This window comes from Peromyscus leucopus, chromosome 15, assembly GCF_004664715.2.
Source record: "Peromyscus leucopus breed LL Stock chromosome 15, UCI_PerLeu_2.1, whole genome shotgun sequence".
In the NCBI taxonomy this organism is placed as follows: Eukaryota; Metazoa; Chordata; class Mammalia; order Rodentia; family Cricetidae; genus Peromyscus; species Peromyscus leucopus.
The window spans coordinates 57,666,350-57,683,223 of NC_051076.1; the positions used below are offsets into that span (position 1 = coordinate 57,666,350).

The window sequence follows — 16,874 nt, forward strand, 5'->3', positions numbered from 1 at the left end:
TGGCACATTGCCTAGTTCACAGTGCTCATTAACTGCTATCCATTTTATCATCATCATTGTCAATTCATGCATCAGTCGTTATTAAGTTAGTCACTGATAGTTGCCATGATTTTACTATATGCCAGATTCTATGCTACAAGTTGAAATGCTTCGAGCATAAGAGAGAAAGTGAGAGGATTAGGCATATACAGAGAGAACTTTGGTTTTGACTTCATACATTTCTAAACAGTTTTTGAAGTGCATGAATGTGTGTGAGCAGCAACAGGACTAATGGTGCTGGGGAGCATCACACAAGCTGACTTGTGTGCTTGGTTTTTACTGTGAGTAGGTCAAAGGGGATCGGGAAGGAGACTGCAGTTCTTCAGGGAGAGCCCACAGTGTCAGAGGCCTGCAGAAAACTAAATTGCATGCTAATAGAACTTCTTGACTCTAATGGGGCTGTGGCACTGCCTCAAGCCTCATTGTCTCCTAACAATAGGATTTTTTGGCAACTCTTTCTGAGCTGATTTTATGTCAAAGACTCAATCTTATTGTATTTCAGAAGATTCCATTTTAAAAATGATTATTAATTGCATTTTATTAATTATTTGAGAATTTCATACATGCATACAATGTATTTGACCATTTCACTCCCTCAACTCCTCCAGTTAAGAAATTTGAGGGATGCCAGGCAGTGGTGGTACATGCTTTTAATCCCAGCACTCAAGAGGCAGAGGCAGGCAGATCTCAGAGTACAAGGCCAGCCTGGTGTACAGAGTGAGTTCCAGGACAGCCAGGGCTACCCAGAAAAGCCCTGTCTGGAAAAAACTAAAAAAGAGAAAAAGAAACAAATAATTAGTTAATTAATTAATGTGGGGGCTTAGGAGCTGGGGAGATGGCTTAGTCAGTGCATACCACACAAGCATGAAAACCCAAGTTTGAACCTTAGTAGCCCATGTAAAAGCAACCAGGGAAACCTGTAATTCCTTAGCTGGGGAGCAGAGACAGGAGGATGGATCCCTGGGTCTTACTAGCCAGCCAGTCTAGTGAATTGGTGAGCTCCAGGTTCAGTGAGGGTCCTTGCCTCAAAAAATAAGATACAGAGCAATTGAGGAAGACACTGTGACTAACACTGACCTCTAGTATACATGTATGCACACATACACACTCACAACAAAAAAGAAGAGGAAAAGAAATTTTGGACATGAAAATCCAAAGGACTTAAAACTGTCCTTGTCAGAATTACTTTTTGATTAAATGAATCTATAACATTTATATTCAGAAGTTGATATTTTCTCCCAAACAAGAAGGCTGATGAGATGCCTCAGCACTTTTAAGAGCTCATACTGTTCTTGCAGAGGACCATACATACCCAGGGGCTCACAACTGCCTATAGCTCTAGATCTACCCTGGCCTTTGTGAGTACCAGCACTCACATGCACATGCCCACACAGAGACATAATTAAAAATAAATCATTTTTTAAAAAGAAATAACTTTATTCAAACTGATGACCTCTAAAACCTTGCCTACCTGTTTTCCCTCTTATCTCAATTCAGTGGGGTCCCACAATCCACTTCCTGACTTTGGTGGCCATGGTACTCCTTGTCAAATTATTTTCACATTGCTTTGACTATTAGAAATTAGTTTTGATTTATCTAGTAACGGACTTGAATGAATTCTTTATTCTTGTGACTGGATCTGAAATGTGTCAGGTAATCTATCTTCTGATAGCAGCATTTTTGGTGGTGGTTGTGAAATAGACATCCAGATCTCCAAATTAAAACAAGGGTCTGCTATGCCTGCCAGACTGTGCAAAAAAATAAATAAAAAAGAGGCAGCACATTTGGAAGTTTGCTGTTCTTGGAAAGTTGTAAAGAGATCCCTCGTTATGGCTTGACTCCTAGGTAGTGTGTCTAGTGACCACGTGGGCTTTTGGGATAGTTTTCTGACTGCTCGTGACTGTCATCAGATTAATTTGCCCATGTGACACCAATTGGAAACTTGAAATATGTCTTACAAAGGTCAGTTGCTTGCAAATCTGTGGGAAATTATAAAATTTTAGACTTGAAGCAATTTTTAAATATCATCTAACCCAACCTTCCCATTTGAAAGCTTTGAAACAAATGCAGTGGGCTGGATAGCTTGAATGAGGCCTTCATCCGGCTGAACCCAGACCTCAGGTCAGCTGCTGGTCACAGGCGTTTCCTCTGTGCCCTGCTAAGAAGCCAAAGGGAAAGACTCCTCCCTCATCAGAAGAAGGGAAGTGTCTTCTGACCTCCTTGTCTTTGTGTCTGTCACTGTCTTCTGCAGTGCATCGTCCCTCAGTGCCGTGTTCTTTCTCTTGGTACACTGTGAAAAGACTCAAATGTCTCAAAGGAAACTAGGGAGAAGCAAAGCCTTGCCTTACCTGATGCACACCCTTCCTCCCTCCTGCCACTGAGTCAAACTGGTTTATCTCGTCCTTTCAGCGATTTCCTATGCACAGGCAACTGATGATGTATTAGTAAGTGCCCCTTAATACAGCCGGTGACCCGGGGAAGTGCAGTAATGGGGGCTGGCAATGTAGCTCCGGAGCTGAGAGCGCCTCCAGCCCGTGAGACACTGTCGGTCCTGTCTTCAGTGAACTTGGCGGACCAGTGCGCCTCCAGCCCGTGAGACACTGTCGGTCCTGTCTTCAGTGAACATGGCGGACCAGTGCGCCTCCAGCCCGTGAGACACTGTGGGTCCTGTCTTCAGTGAACATGGCGGACCAGTGCGCCTCCAGCCCGTGAGACACTGTCGGTCCTGTCTGACATGGCGGACGAGTGCACCTCCAGCCTGTGAGACACTGTCGGTCCTGTCTTCAGTGAACATGGCGGACCAGTGCGCCTCCAGCCTGTGAGACACTGTGGGTCCTGTCTTCAGTGAACATGGCGGACCAGTGTGCCGCCGCTTTCGCTGCCTCCCACTTCGCTTTTGTCACGTTATGGACATTGCTCATGGTAGTCTAAAAAGATTTGTCCCATATCTTCCACAGATCCCTTTCCGATGATGTATGTATCTTTATTTAACCAGTTCTCTGCTGTGAGCAGGAGTCCTCTCTGGTTGGCCAAGAATCATCAAAGCCTTAGAAAGCTGGAGTTTCTCCTAAATATTTTTTTAATGGAAAATTGGAGTATAGGATTTTTTTTTTCAGATTTATTTTTGTTTTATGTGTATGAGTTTTTGCCTGCATGAAGTGCCCTCAAAGGCTAGAGGAAGCCTAGAACTGTACATAGCTAGTTGGGAGCCACCATGTGGGTGCTAGAAACTGAACCCAGGTCTTCTGCAAGTACAGTAAGTGCTCTTAACTGCTGGGCCAGCTCTCCAGCCCCGAGTATGGCGTTTTCAAGTGGGAGGTGAAATGAAGAAGGGATTGAAAATTGTGGCTGATAAAATAACAAAGCCAAACTATCTGAACTCTTATGGGTAAATTAGGGTAAAATAATAGGAGAGAAGGCAGTCTTTTGTCCATTTTGGCAAGCCATTAGACCTAGAGTTGTGATCTGATATATGAGAGAAAGTGTGTGTGTGTGTGTGTGTGTGTGTGTGTGTGTGTGTGTCTGTGTGTGTGTGTCTGTGTGTGTCTGTGTGTCTGTCTGCCGTGTCTGATTATTATAATCTTGATATTCTGCCTAATTACCAAAAAGCCACTTATTCCTTCCTTGGCTTCAGCTCTCTCAGCTCTACGTCTGTTCAGCAACAAGTGAATCCTTCTACCTCAGCTCCACTGATAAAGGCAGGGTTATTTATTCCCAGCATGTCTGTCCTGATTTCTGGGTGAGATAAGAAAGTGATGGATAGCATGTCTGAAGACTATGAGATTCCTTTTCTTTCCCACCTAGATGCAAACCCCCAATGTTCTTTCCACCCTTGTTTTAGGGATGCAGAACATATCTTGATACAGTTTGATCCTTTAGTATTTAATGGAACCTGAAAAGGTGACATCATACCTCTTTATCAGATTGTTATTTATTTTAATGGTTCACCAAGTGACAGCTGCAGTTACCTAGTAAGCTGTAAACATAAACTTAGAGTTGGGGGAGGATTGGAAATTGAGAATAGAAACATAACAGAGAGAAAGGAGTTCTTTTTCATCCCCTTTCAGGATGTTGGCTGTATTGTGAGCATTCTGGTCTTGTGTTGGAGGTTATAGCTTCTTGAATTTTCTTCATTAGGAAACCTTTGAGACTTCTGGGATAACTTTCCAAAGAGAGGCCTTTTGGGGTTGTACTATTAGCAATGGCTATTTCCTGGAGGCTTTTCCACTCTGGGTCCTAAGTATGATTGCAAGCCCACAATTAGGCATTGGATGGGGATTAGGATATCACCCAGGGAACACTGACAGCAAGTGAGCTGACAGCTGGAACAGATGGAGAGAGGAAGGTGACAAGAGAGCCTATTTTCATGCAGATGTTCCCATGCAAAGGCATAAAGGATCAGGGAACAGGCCTTAAATAAGACAGCAGAAATGATTCAGCAGAGGGTTTGCCTCTGGTTTGTTTCATTTAGAGTAGGGATACCCTTAGGGGCAGGTTTTGTAATTGCAAGGAACAGTTTATACAGAGGAGAATGAGATCACTCATTTATTCATTCTTCATGTTTATTAAGTTCCTACTGTTTTCTAGGAGTTGGCACTAAGCACCATGGATAGTTGGGTTAATCAATGGCATGGTCTCTGGATAGAAAGACACCAGAGTAAACCTTCTGTGATAAGGCTGTATGAGAATGGTACCATGGGAATTACAAGTTATCCATAGGGCCATGTGGGCAAGCACAAGAGGCCCAGGGACCATCTCCCAGAAAAGCAGGTTTTCCTTCATTTTAAATGGGGATGAGAGGGCAAGCTCATACTTAAAACTTCATACTGGATAGAAAAATACAGAGTAAGAGAAACTCAGGACTTTTCATTTTTCTTTATCATTAATGAAGTAGTGAGAGTCATGAAAGTCAAAGGCTTGAAATAAAATTCTTTTTTTTTTAATTTAGTTAGTGCACAGTAAAAGACAGAACTATTATTATTATTAAAATGTTTATTCATTGGAGCAAACCCAAGTCTTTCTAGTGGATCATACTCTGGGAGACCCATTTGCTTCTAAGTTAAGCACCATCAAATGATCTAATGCAGCAGGAATGGCCAAGGCAGACTCAGATCCTCAAGAACGGCTGTAGAAGACAGTAGAAAGTGTCCTCACCTAGCATTACCACTTACTAGCTGGCAGTGATACCCTCCCTCTCCTAGAACTGTCCTCTCGTCTCTAATAAAGAGCTACTAATGTCTTCCTTGTATATGTATAGGATTATTATAAGGGAGAGACAGACTATGTGCTAATGTAGTCTAAAGTCTCTTGGGTTGCTACAAATATAAAAATAATGACTACTATGAAATTTTGTTCTGCTTCTCTTTGGCTCTGTAACATAGTAGGTAGAACATTTTATTATAATGCACACACCATTCTGTCAAACTACATGTTTGGATACTATTGTGTGACAAAACTTTCCTGAGAAGATACAACATACACATCTATTTACCCCAGATAGAGAGCCCATGACAGACCAAAATACAATACCATCAAAATCCAACCTGGTGAACCAGTGAGTTTTATTGGGGTTATCTGTAGGAGTATGAGTGAGGTGTTATTTACAAGAGCAGAAATGACTCAAACACATCTTCATCACAAAAGCTGGGCACCTGGGGCACACTGCACAGTCTATAGGAAGCTTAGGTGACTTAGTTAGTCCTGAGCCTCCTCCAGACATAGTGGCTAGTCTCTGCTTCTTTTCAGGCTGCTTGGCTGTCCTCTGCTTCCTTCAAGCAGCTGGGCTTGTTTTGAGAGTTTTCTTTGCAGCTCAACTTGTCTGAGAGTGACTTAGTAGTCTGTATTGTTTATACTTGGGAGAGTGGGGCCTAGTGAATCTGGTCAGCTTCAGGAACTTCCTGGGACTAGTCTGAGTTGTTTTACTTCGTCTCTTAAGGTACTTCCCTGGGAAATGGAATGTTTCAATGGGGGTGAGGGGGAACCTGCTACACAACAGATAGTGAGTGACTCCATCACTTTTTTGATCTTGAGCAGTTTCATTAATCTCTTCAAACCCAGTACCTTCTTCCCATTACTCAAGTAAAGTGGGAACAATGATCATAGTCGTTTATACAGTTGTTTTGGAAGATTCTGTGAATTCTCCAGTCAAGCATAGTCTCTCACAAGCCAGACAAGAGTTGATGAGATGTCAAAACTCAAACTGCATCATAGCAGTCGCATTTCACCTACTAGTGCAGGTGTGATGGCACATCTCATCTTGTGCTTGGGATTTGTATCTGCACATAGTAGGAGGCAGCCACTCCAGCTGAGCGCTCAGGAACTCCCAACTTCCAACATTGGAATGGAGGGTGAGACTTCTTAGGTCTGGCTTATGCAAGGGTGCTCTATGGGTGAGGCTTACCATTGATGCTATTCCTAGGGTAATAAAATGCACCCTGGGAGGAATGGGATATCAGCCTAAATGGCAGATAGCAAATGTATATCTTCACACCAGCGAAACTGAGACTCAGGAAGGATGTTCACCCTCCCTGCCATTCTTGTTCTTTACTGGGACTAAAGGAGACAGGCTTTACTTAGAAAACAGTTTTCTTATACTCACTAACATTAAATTCATAGGAAAATACTTTGTAGATATGCACCCGCCATGATAATCAGTAGGGAAAGATTTTTTTTTTTTTAAGAATTTAAATGGACTTGCTAGAAATTGAGTCATAAAGTCAGAAATCGAATGCTCTCAAAGGGTAATTGTCCAGTTGAACATTTGTGTCTTATGTTTCTTCAGGAAGCTAAGTTTTCTTGTTTCTCCTCTCCCCTTACAGAAAATGAAGGAGTACTTGGAGGGTAGGAACCTAATCACCAAGTTACAAGCCAAGCATGACCTCCTGCAGAAAACCCTGGGAGAAAGTGAGTGTGAGCATGCTCTGCGGAGGCTTGGTAGAGCCAAGAGGCCCAACAGCGCTTTGGTTCTGAGCACATGCGTGCAGTCCTCAGCCAACTAGACCCCACTGGTTGTCTGAGTGTGTTTCTTTTCCTAGCCTGTTCATTGGGAAAGTACTCCGTTAAATGGCTGCTTGAGGAATGGGAAAACAGCAATGTGTAGTGGATGCTAATATCCATCAGCTGTTTCTTTAGGTGGGGTCTTCCTGCTTTCCACCCAAACCCAGTCCTTCACCTTCCTGCCACAGCTGTGGCAGAGGGGCCTCAGGGTTATCTCCTCCCTAGACACTTCTTGGAACTCCCGGTCCTGGAGAGAGAAGGTCCTCAGATGGAGGAGGATGTGCAGACTTGCTGCTGCTCTAGCTTCCAGGATGAACATGCATTTCCTTTCACTTCAGTAGCAGCCATCTCTCTAGTGTGCCTGCACTAAGACAAAGTGCTGAATGGACTGCATTTTCTCTGGCAGTAATCTTAACCAGACACTGGAAAGGACTGAGGCAGAGAACCAGACAGACATTCTGGACTTTATCTCCCCAGTCAGCCATCAAACAGAAGGCGAAGGTTGAAGAAGCAGCTTTCCCCGAGGTTGTTTGGCACCTTGCCCAGGTCTCCTGCCTAGCTTTCAGCATCGTATGATTAATGGGATTCCCAGGTTGGGGATGCCCTAAATGTTCTGCCCTCCTCCCTATCCCGCTAATCTCTTCTCTTAAAGATGAGGCCACAGGGGGCATGTGGTCTCTGGTGACAGATGTGCCTGCACTCAGACACAAGTCTAACATTTTAAATAAATTCTTCAGCACTCATCAGACCAACTGTGAAGTATAGCAAATTTTATAAGACTGGTTGGCTTTTTAGCTGAGAAATCAGAGTCCCACTTTTCAGACCAGACTCATCTACCCACCCTTCATGCCTTGTCCTTGTCCTACCCTGGACAATTCCCCAGAAATTTTTTTCTGTTGTATCTTTGATCCTGTGATTTTTTTTTTTCTTTTAAAGATGTTTGCTTTAATGTGAAAAGAACCTTTTAGTACCCTCTGATCTCTTCCACCCAAACAGTTCAGGTCTAGGCATGAGAGCCAAATTTGCTTACAGAAAGTCTTTACTCTTGAGTTACCAGATTGCTATGTGGTGAGTTAAAGGAAAGACAGCCTGTAGAGCTATTTGAAGAAACTTATAGCTATGATTTCTTTTTCTCGAGACAATCTCAGCATAGCCTAGAAGACAGGGAAAAGGGCTTTAAAGCCATGCATGTGTGCATGTTTATACACATGTATGCACCAAATAATGCTACTCTAGAGGGATGGAGGTTGACCATTGAGGCAGCAAATTACCATAATTTAAAGATGACAAGTTCCAGAGATAGAGAAAACTAATAGCTATAAATCATCCTATGTGCAGATGATCATGTCCTTGCCTTCTGTGTCTGTCACCATAATGTAAGAGCCTCTAATCCTTGCCACAGAGGGATAATTGATGTGTATGAATATTCCAGAATGGAAATGGGACAGATGTTGAAAATAATGGCTCAGAATAATATTTTTACAAATGAGCTGTTGGTAACAGGGCTGTTAAATACTGGGGGATGGTATTACTGAAGATGAGCTGAACTATCATAACAATTAGCAACACTTTAAATGCAAGAATAAAATCCTGCCTTCTCCATACATCAGAGTTGCCTTTCCTGAAGCTTGAATAAGGACTATGGGGGTTGATCTCTTCTCTCCTGGCTCACTGCCTGCCAGGGTTTGCTATTGATTTATCTAAGACAGATCAAGCTTCATTAACTGTTGACCCAAAGAAGGCAACATATTACACCACAGTTTATGCATGCATATATTCATATTTTTATAAAAAATATTTTTGTCAACTTTAAGGTTTTCCATTTCACTTTTCAAAGCTAACTATTGCCCATGAAAGTCTTAACCACCTGTCATTAAATTGAAAGCCATCATTTGCTAGCCACGTGGGTATTCAATCTTAGCTCTGCCTTACTATGCCAGTGTAAGTTAACAGGAGGATTTAGTATGATTCTAAAACTAGAACCTACATATCTTCTCCCTCCTCTCTCTATATTCCCTTTTCTTCCCAACCTCAGCTATGTGTGTATGTGTATTTGCTTAGATACTGAAAAACAAATTTGTCCCATGTCCTGTGCCCCCAAATCCTACATACCCAGCACATACATAAGAAGCTGGATTTCTTGTGTGAGAAAGCTTACAATAATTTTTTTTCTCTAAAATATGATTTGACTTGTTCTTCCCATACATCCATGCCTGTTTTCTCATTTGGGAAGTAGAACTGACAAGATTCAAAGATATTGATGGCTTTGGCGTCGGAACCTGGAGCAGCAAAATTCCTGCCCCAAGTGAAGTTAGGGTGATCCTTTTCTTTTCTGCTACTGGCTCCCTGTGAAGATATGATGGGCATGGTTATCCCTAGGGTATACAGCCAATCCCACCCCTTCTGCTTCAACAAATACATTTTCCCCTTCTCTTTCCACAGGTCAGCGGACGGATTGTAGCCTTGCCAGGTAAGTGGCTCTGGGAAAGGATAAGGGAAGACTCATTGGGATTAGCAACCTGGGGAAAAGCCATAGAGTTGTCCTTGGATGGTTTTGCGAAGGAGTAGCCTGAGGCAAGAGTTGCTTCCTTCTCTTTGCCTTACTAATTCTTGTCTCCTTCAAATGGCTGTGGGGTTGCTGCCACTTAGGGAAGTCTAAGCAGAATCATGTCTTGGTAGTTATCACTTGATGAAAATCTTGCCAGAAACTCCCCAAAGCCACTGTATGGCAAGGAAAAGAAGCACTGGACTCTGTTGCATCTTGGTAACCTCTTAGCTAGGAGACTTCAACATGTGGCCTTGAGGAAGTCTCCGACACAGAAAGATTAGGTGATAGCATTTGATTTGAGATTTTTTTTTTTTTTTTTTTAATACATGGAAAAGATGATAGGGCCTAATTAGTGACTGTTGGTGGATAATGAAATATTCCGTTGCTTTGGCTTGCCAAATAGCAGTGGGAGAGATCTTTGCTGATGTACAAGTATGCAGCCCTCCCAGTCTCTCCCCACCTTCCCTCCCTCTCCACCTCAGCCAAATGTTTTCCCTCACAGTCATTGATGCTGCTATGAGCTGGCAGAGAACAAGACATTCATTCAGCCAGCACCCTCAGATGCCTGAAAATGTGCTGGTTTAAAAGGAGAACACGTTTAAAATGAACCAGATTGCATTGTATCAACATGGCAGCTCATACAGCCATGAGGCCATTTACAGTTATAGACTCGTTACTGAGCGATAACTTAATTTGATTTCCATCATTTTGTCATAGTGGATTACAGCGTAGGTCCCATTAATACACAATTGGTGAGGACTGGAGGGGGCTGAGGTGAAATTCTGTAGAACCTGTCTCCAGTGGTATAGTCTTAACATCATCAGAAGTACCACACCTCTGACTAAATAGAGCTGGACTATTTTCCTTTGCTGAGTTATTTCCCCATGTGGAACCTGGGACTATTTATCTCCTTCTCAGAATATCAGTCTCCTCTTGTTGAAGAGAAGAGCATTGTGTTAGTTCAGAGAAGCGCTAGGATTTCAGAAAGGTGCCTTAAGGGCAGGCTGGCAGCAGAGTCAGAGCAAGGCCCCCATCGCTGCCCGGCTCCCACCTTCACAGGAGGGCAGCCCTCCTTGTTTTCATAGTGTGCTTCTGTGTCCGATGCCCTTTGAGAAAAAGGCTTCTACAGCTAAACACGCCTTGAAAAGCACCGGCAGAGGGTCCCTGGGGTTTCTTTCAGTCTGAATGTCCTGCCATCTAAATAAAAATAAAATAAAATGAATAAAATAAAATAAGCAGTCCTTTACTGATCCCAAGAGTCCCAAGAGAAAATATACACCCTTTGGTGTTTATTATTGTTTCCTTTCAAACAGAAAGATCTTAAAATTGTCTGACATGAATCTCTTTTACTACAGATTAAACATTTACCTCCTATTAAGTTTTAAACAGTGGTAGGCATTAAAATTGGGGACCTCTGGGCTTTTATGAAAGAATAAACTTTATTAGGCTTTTGTTGGGAACTAGCTGGCCAAGTTTCTTAGCTGTTCCTGGGACTGAGCTCAATCATGTGATATGTTTAATTACCTGCTGTACCGTTGTTTTACATGATTTAAAGCTTTAGTTCTGCATTTAGGAATGGTTGTCTCATTCTGTCCCCATTTTCTCTTTTTCCTTCCTGTTGCTGGACTGGTCCTTTTTGATTCGGTGGGTCAACCACAGGCGTAGCTCAACCGTGAGGAAACAGGTAAAGAGCCCTGCAGAGCCAGACTGTTCAGCCTGGCTCATGAAAACTGAATACTTCCTACAGCCATGACTGAATTCCATGGCATGCCTCCTCTGACGTCATGCTCATGTTTGGTTGTATCTTTAGTTACATATGTTTAAGACTGTAGTAAACACTGATTCAACTTTCCTGGAATTATCATAAGCTCTATAACTTGTTTTTCTTGTTAGTTATTTAAGTCTCTTGCATGTTAGGTTTAGTTTAAATGTGGACAAATTGTTCAATAGCCCATGATGTCCTTCTCTAAGAGACCATAAAGAGCCTCACAAGTCCTCACATACACACTGATGCACCAGCATTGAGGTAGCGGATCCTCAATCTGAAAAGTCTTGCTTAAGTTTATAGGTTTTGACCGCTTCTGGTAACATTGTAATCTTAGATGTATTCCTGACATGCCCTAGTAAAGTACTTTGAAACTGTTTGGGGAATGTTACAAAAGAAATACTCAACTTGACCGGTTTGCACCTGACTTTCACAGTTGTATTAAAACCCACCACTGAGCAGCCAGTTCTCACCCATGTTAGGAAGACTCTTAGCAGTAGCCTGAGTAATCCACATCAGGGGAAATCACAATACAACAAAAGTTAACTGAAGCATGTTTTTGCAGTAGCAATGTTCCATTCACTAGTTGTAGCCTATGATGAGTACTGAAGTGACTTGACCTTCCCTGAGCATCTCACACCAGCTTTGCAGGAGGGAAAGTTAGCAAGAACAGGGGTGGGAGGCAGTGTTTAGAAATATCATTCTGTCTACCCAGGAAAAAACGGACCCAGGCCTTTCAGAAGTCATTTGCAGGGCTGGAAAGAGGGCTCAGCAGTTAAGAGGACTTGCTGCTCTTCCAGAGGACTTAAGTTTAACTTAAGTCATCCATGTCAGGCCACTTACAGCTGCCTGTAACTCTAGCTCCAGAGGATCCAACGCCCTCTTCTGGCCTCTTAGGGTATGTGCACATATGTGACAAAAACACACATATAAACAAATCATTTTTAAAATGTCAACTGAAATCATACACAGAGGCCCTGAACACAGGGCAGTCATCAGGTGCAGAGGGCACAAGGTTTCTGCAGTTTCCAGACCAGCACTCTGTCCATGATCTGATTCTCTGGCTTGGTGGGCAGTCCAGCTACAGAAGTCACTTGACACAGACTTCCTTGTCTCCTCAATATTTCAAAGATTTATTAATTTCATGTGTATGGGTGTTGCCTGCATATATGTTATGCATCATGTGCATGCCTGGTGCCTGTGTGGAAGTCAGAGGAGGATGTCAGATCCCCTGGAACTGGAGTTACAGATGGTTATAAGTCACTGTGCAGGTGCCAAAACCAAGCCTGGGTCTTTCTGCTAGAGCAGCAAGTACTCTTAACTACTTAGCCATGTCTCTAGTCTTCCTCTTGACTATGGATATCATTTTAATGAAAAAAATCATCTTTTTTTAAAAGTACATCTTACTATATAGCCCAATCTGGCTTTGAACTTGTAATCCTATCTCTGTATCACAAATTCTAGGATTTTTAGACACTTGCTGTCAGGCCTGGCTATACTTTTTTTTAAAATGATAAAAATTTTACTGTAACTTTTACCATCTTATTCCTATAATTATTTCTTTTCCTTCTCCCTGGATTTCCATTAAAACTTAAGAGGAGTAGACTGCCTCTCAGAGATAATTTGTTGCATTTAAAATTAATAGGCATATATTTTACAGACTAAGCAACCACTTTTCCTTTATTACTAAGAATAGGCTTGAACTTGAAATTTATTTCTTCCACTTCTGATCTAACTCTAGACCTCTTGCACAGATCTAGAGCATGCATATAGGAGCTTTGCAGCTTCTGCTGTAGCTGCAGGGGTACTGGACTTGGGCGTGTAGTATCTGCCCCTGGTTGGGGTCACCATCAGCGGGAGTGGCACTCATCTGGTTTACATTGTGTACTGCTGCACTAAAGCAGTTGCAGGCAAGGTGTGTTCCCCTGGTACCGGCTTACATCAGAGTCCAGGGTTCACTACATGGCCCGGTCCAAGAAGGCCCTTGTATTGATTGTTCTTGTTTCTCTCTAGCAAGAATTTTTTCTTAGCTGGTCAGTACAGTAAAATCATAATTTAGAGGGTCTTATATAAATAACCAGAGAATTGGTCTTTGTTTCTTGTAAATTAGCTAAATAAGAGGAATAATCTGGAAACTCATTTTCCTGAGAGACTATGTTCAAAGCAGCCCAGACTTTTCCTAAAAAGGAAGGCCCTCTCCCTAGCGGCTGCTACTTATGGGCATTCCTGTTCCACTCAAGCCCTTCATTTTCTCTCTTCTACCCATCACTTCTGTCACCTCATTCCTGACCTTACTTCCTCATGTTTTCCTCGGGTGTGAGCAACTCTGTGCTTGTCTCCTTTCTAAAAGATTTATTGTTTTGTTTTGTGTGTGGGGTGTTTGGCCTGTGTGCATGTCTGTGCACCTTGTACGTACAGTGCCTCTGGAGGCCAGAAGAGGGCATCAGATCCTCTGGAACTGGGGTCCACAACGGTTGCTAGTTGCCATGTGAGTGCTGAAAACTGAGCCTGGGCCCTCAGCAGGAGCAACAAGTGCTCTACTGAGCCATCTCTCCAGCCCCAGAATTTTAAACTCTCACCATAAGTAAGTGATAAATGTTGATGGAGATAGATATGTTTAACCTGCCTCAAACATCATGTCATATCTACATGTATCAGAATGACACATGGTATCCCGTTAATATGTACAGATTTTATGTATCAGTTAAAAATAAGTTTTAACCTAATTAATACTAAAAGAAAGAAACGATGACAAACTATGGATATTATGTAATTGTCACCCTGATAGTTTTCTCCTGTAAATTACTTACTCCTGCTCTACTCTCTTTTCCAAGTTTTGCCAACTGTCAGTTCCCTCCAGCTTCCTTAATCTGATTGAGTGGAAATTTGCCCTGATTGTCCTTAAAAACCCTTTCCAACCAAGATTATATGATAAAAAGCATTGTGAGCAAAAGAATAAAACTGACATTGATTCATTCTAACATTGAAAAAAGAAGGGAAAGAGAAAAGACAATGGATGAAAAAAATATAGAAAGTACTGGGGAGTCATATGCAGTTAGTGGTACCATCTAGGTTTTGAGGGTGCCATGGGAGCACATAGACACATCTGGGGAAATGAATTCACTTAGAAACATCACAGGTAGCAGCGAGGCCATCTAGGGCATTGAAACCTCTGTGCTGTTGTCCTTAGTAGACTCTGCTTAGACCCCTCTTTAGCCTTCTGTAGTAGGACAGATGTCTCTGACCTACCCTTGTCTACCACAGATTATTTCTCTAGTTACTTCTTGGTGACCATAAGCATGTAGATTTGGTGCCTTGTTTCCTGAGAACTCTATGTATGTCAACCTGCTGTTGATAGATAATTTCCTGCATATCCAGACAGAACTTTGCATTCACATAGTTTATTAGTGCCAATAACCTGTAAGTTTCCAGTGTCCTCCTTCCTGAACTTTAGATAAGTCTGGGACCAGAAAAGTCTGCAAATCCATTTCTGCTGCCTTCATTATCTCTCCTGCTATAATTTCCTGCAAATCGAGGCTTTTCCCTTGTAATAGTTGAGCCTGGTTTTCATTAGACTAAGGAAGAAAGGACCAAGATCTTCCTCTAAGGTTACTTGGGATGACTGGCAGAAGTCTGTGATCTATCAAAATGTCAGACCCTGGCTGCTATACCTGAACAACTAGAGGAAGCAGTCAGGTTTGGGGAGGGGGGGCAGAGGAGTCACAAAGATGAGCCTTTGGAGCTAGGTGTGGTATCACACCCCATTAATCTCAGGGAGGCAGAGGCAGGCAGATTTCTGTGTTGATTGAGGCCGGCCTGGCACACATAGTGAGTTCCAGGCCAACCAGGGCTACATAGAGAGACCCTGTCTCAAAAAAAGAAAAATCATAGTAATAAAATGAGCTTTTGTGACACTGAGACCTTCCTGGCTCCAGCTCCACTTTGGCAGTATCCTGATCACTGGCAAGCTGGGAACCTACATAGGCCAAGGATCTCTTCTCTCAGCCTGACTCTTTCATGAGACCCAGCTGCTTCCCTTATAGTGGCCAAACCCCATGGCTACAGTTGAAAATCGAAAGCCAGATGGGTGCAATCCAACCTGTGAAATGGGCAGAAGATACAAGAGTCCACCCCACTGTAGAGTCCAGTCTTTCCTGAGCATCTGAAACTAGATTTTAGAGTTGTACCTGATGCTTTTCTTTCACACGGCTGAATTATTACTCATGTAGCTACATTATAAAAACCTTGCTGATTTTTAGTAGTGATTGGTATGCAGTGTTTGCTACTCTCTTAGCATATAGTATGAGAGACAGCAAAGCATTCAGTAACAGAGGATTAAGTCCTGGCTTTTCCACTTACTAATTAGGTGATACAGGCAGACATTTAAGCTCACCAAGCCTCATTTCTATATTATCAAATGAGAATAAACAACAACAACAGTAATACACCATAGAAGCGATCTATCTAAAAGACTTTGTATGTGGCCCAGCACTTCTATAAATGTAGACATTAATGTTTGTGTACCTGGGGCTGGAGAGATGGTTCAGTGGTTACGAGCACCAGCTGCTCTTGTAGAGGACCCAGGTTCAATTCCCAGCACCCACATGGTGGCTCACAGCCACCTGTAACTCCAATCCCAGGAGATCCGATGTATTATTCTGGTCTCCTTGGGCATCAGACACACAAGTAGCACACAGATATGCATGCAGGCAATACTCATATGCATAATATAAAACAAGTAAAGCTTCAAGCTTATAAATAGTTCTGTACCAACAGTAGATATAACTAGCCTTACCACCAATCCCTTTCTCAATTTATAGACAGCAAGTTGAAACCATATAAATTAAATGGCACAAACAATCAGGATTATATAGCAAAAAGACAAAACAAAATTGGATATCTGGGAAGTCTGCATTTCATATTCCCATATCATTCTTACTATTTCCAAGAGTTGCTTTTACTTTTCTTTCTTACCTTTATTGTGCCAACTAAACCATTTTTCTTTCTTTCTGATTTGTAAGCTTTATTTATTTATTTATTTTATGTGCATGGGTGTTTTGCTGTCTCTGTCTCTCTGTCTTCTGTCTCTGTCCCCTCACCCCATGCCTCATGCTAAAAAATATAACCTCATTCTGTCATTTTTAAAACCTCCTGCCACCATTTCCACTACCATATCCATAGCCACCACTGGAGCATCAGTGCAGTCAGGCTGGGGGCGACCAGATAGCAGTTCTTTCTCCATTTTGAGGACAAACTCGCTTCTCTATCCTTGGTTCTAATGTCTACATTTCTTTTTTGTTTTCCAGGATTCCAGCCAGGCGATTCCTCTGGTGGTAGAAAGCTGCATCCGGTTTATTAGCAGACATGGTAAGCAAGAATGCAGCTTTGCTTATATTTGTAGGAGAGTCAGAACTTCCAAGAATTCTTGGTAGAACAATAATCGAGGTAGTTGGAGCTGGAGAGATGGTTCAGCGGTTAGGAGCACTTGCTGCACAACCATGAGGACCTTAGTGTAGATTCCAGAAC

General features: G+C 42.4%; 1 protein-coding gene across 8 annotated transcripts in view; it reads left to right on the plus strand.

Moving 5' to 3' along the window:
* Srgap2 (SLIT-ROBO Rho GTPase activating protein 2) overlaps positions 1 to 16,874 on the plus strand; it is a 219,227-nt gene that overhangs the window by 170,542 nt on the left and 31,811 nt on the right. For all 8 annotated transcript variants that reach the window (XM_028876502.2, XM_028876504.2, XM_037211431.1 and 5 more), the window contains 4 exons: positions 6,858 to 6,942; positions 9,478 to 9,505; positions 11,243 to 11,267; positions 16,655 to 16,715. In XM_028876502.2, coding sequence (XP_028732335.1) covers positions 6,858 to 6,942; positions 9,478 to 9,505; positions 11,243 to 11,267; positions 16,655 to 16,715 — 199 coding nt within the window. The remainder of the gene's footprint in view (positions 1 to 6,857; positions 6,943 to 9,477; positions 9,506 to 11,242; positions 11,268 to 16,654; positions 16,716 to 16,874) is intronic.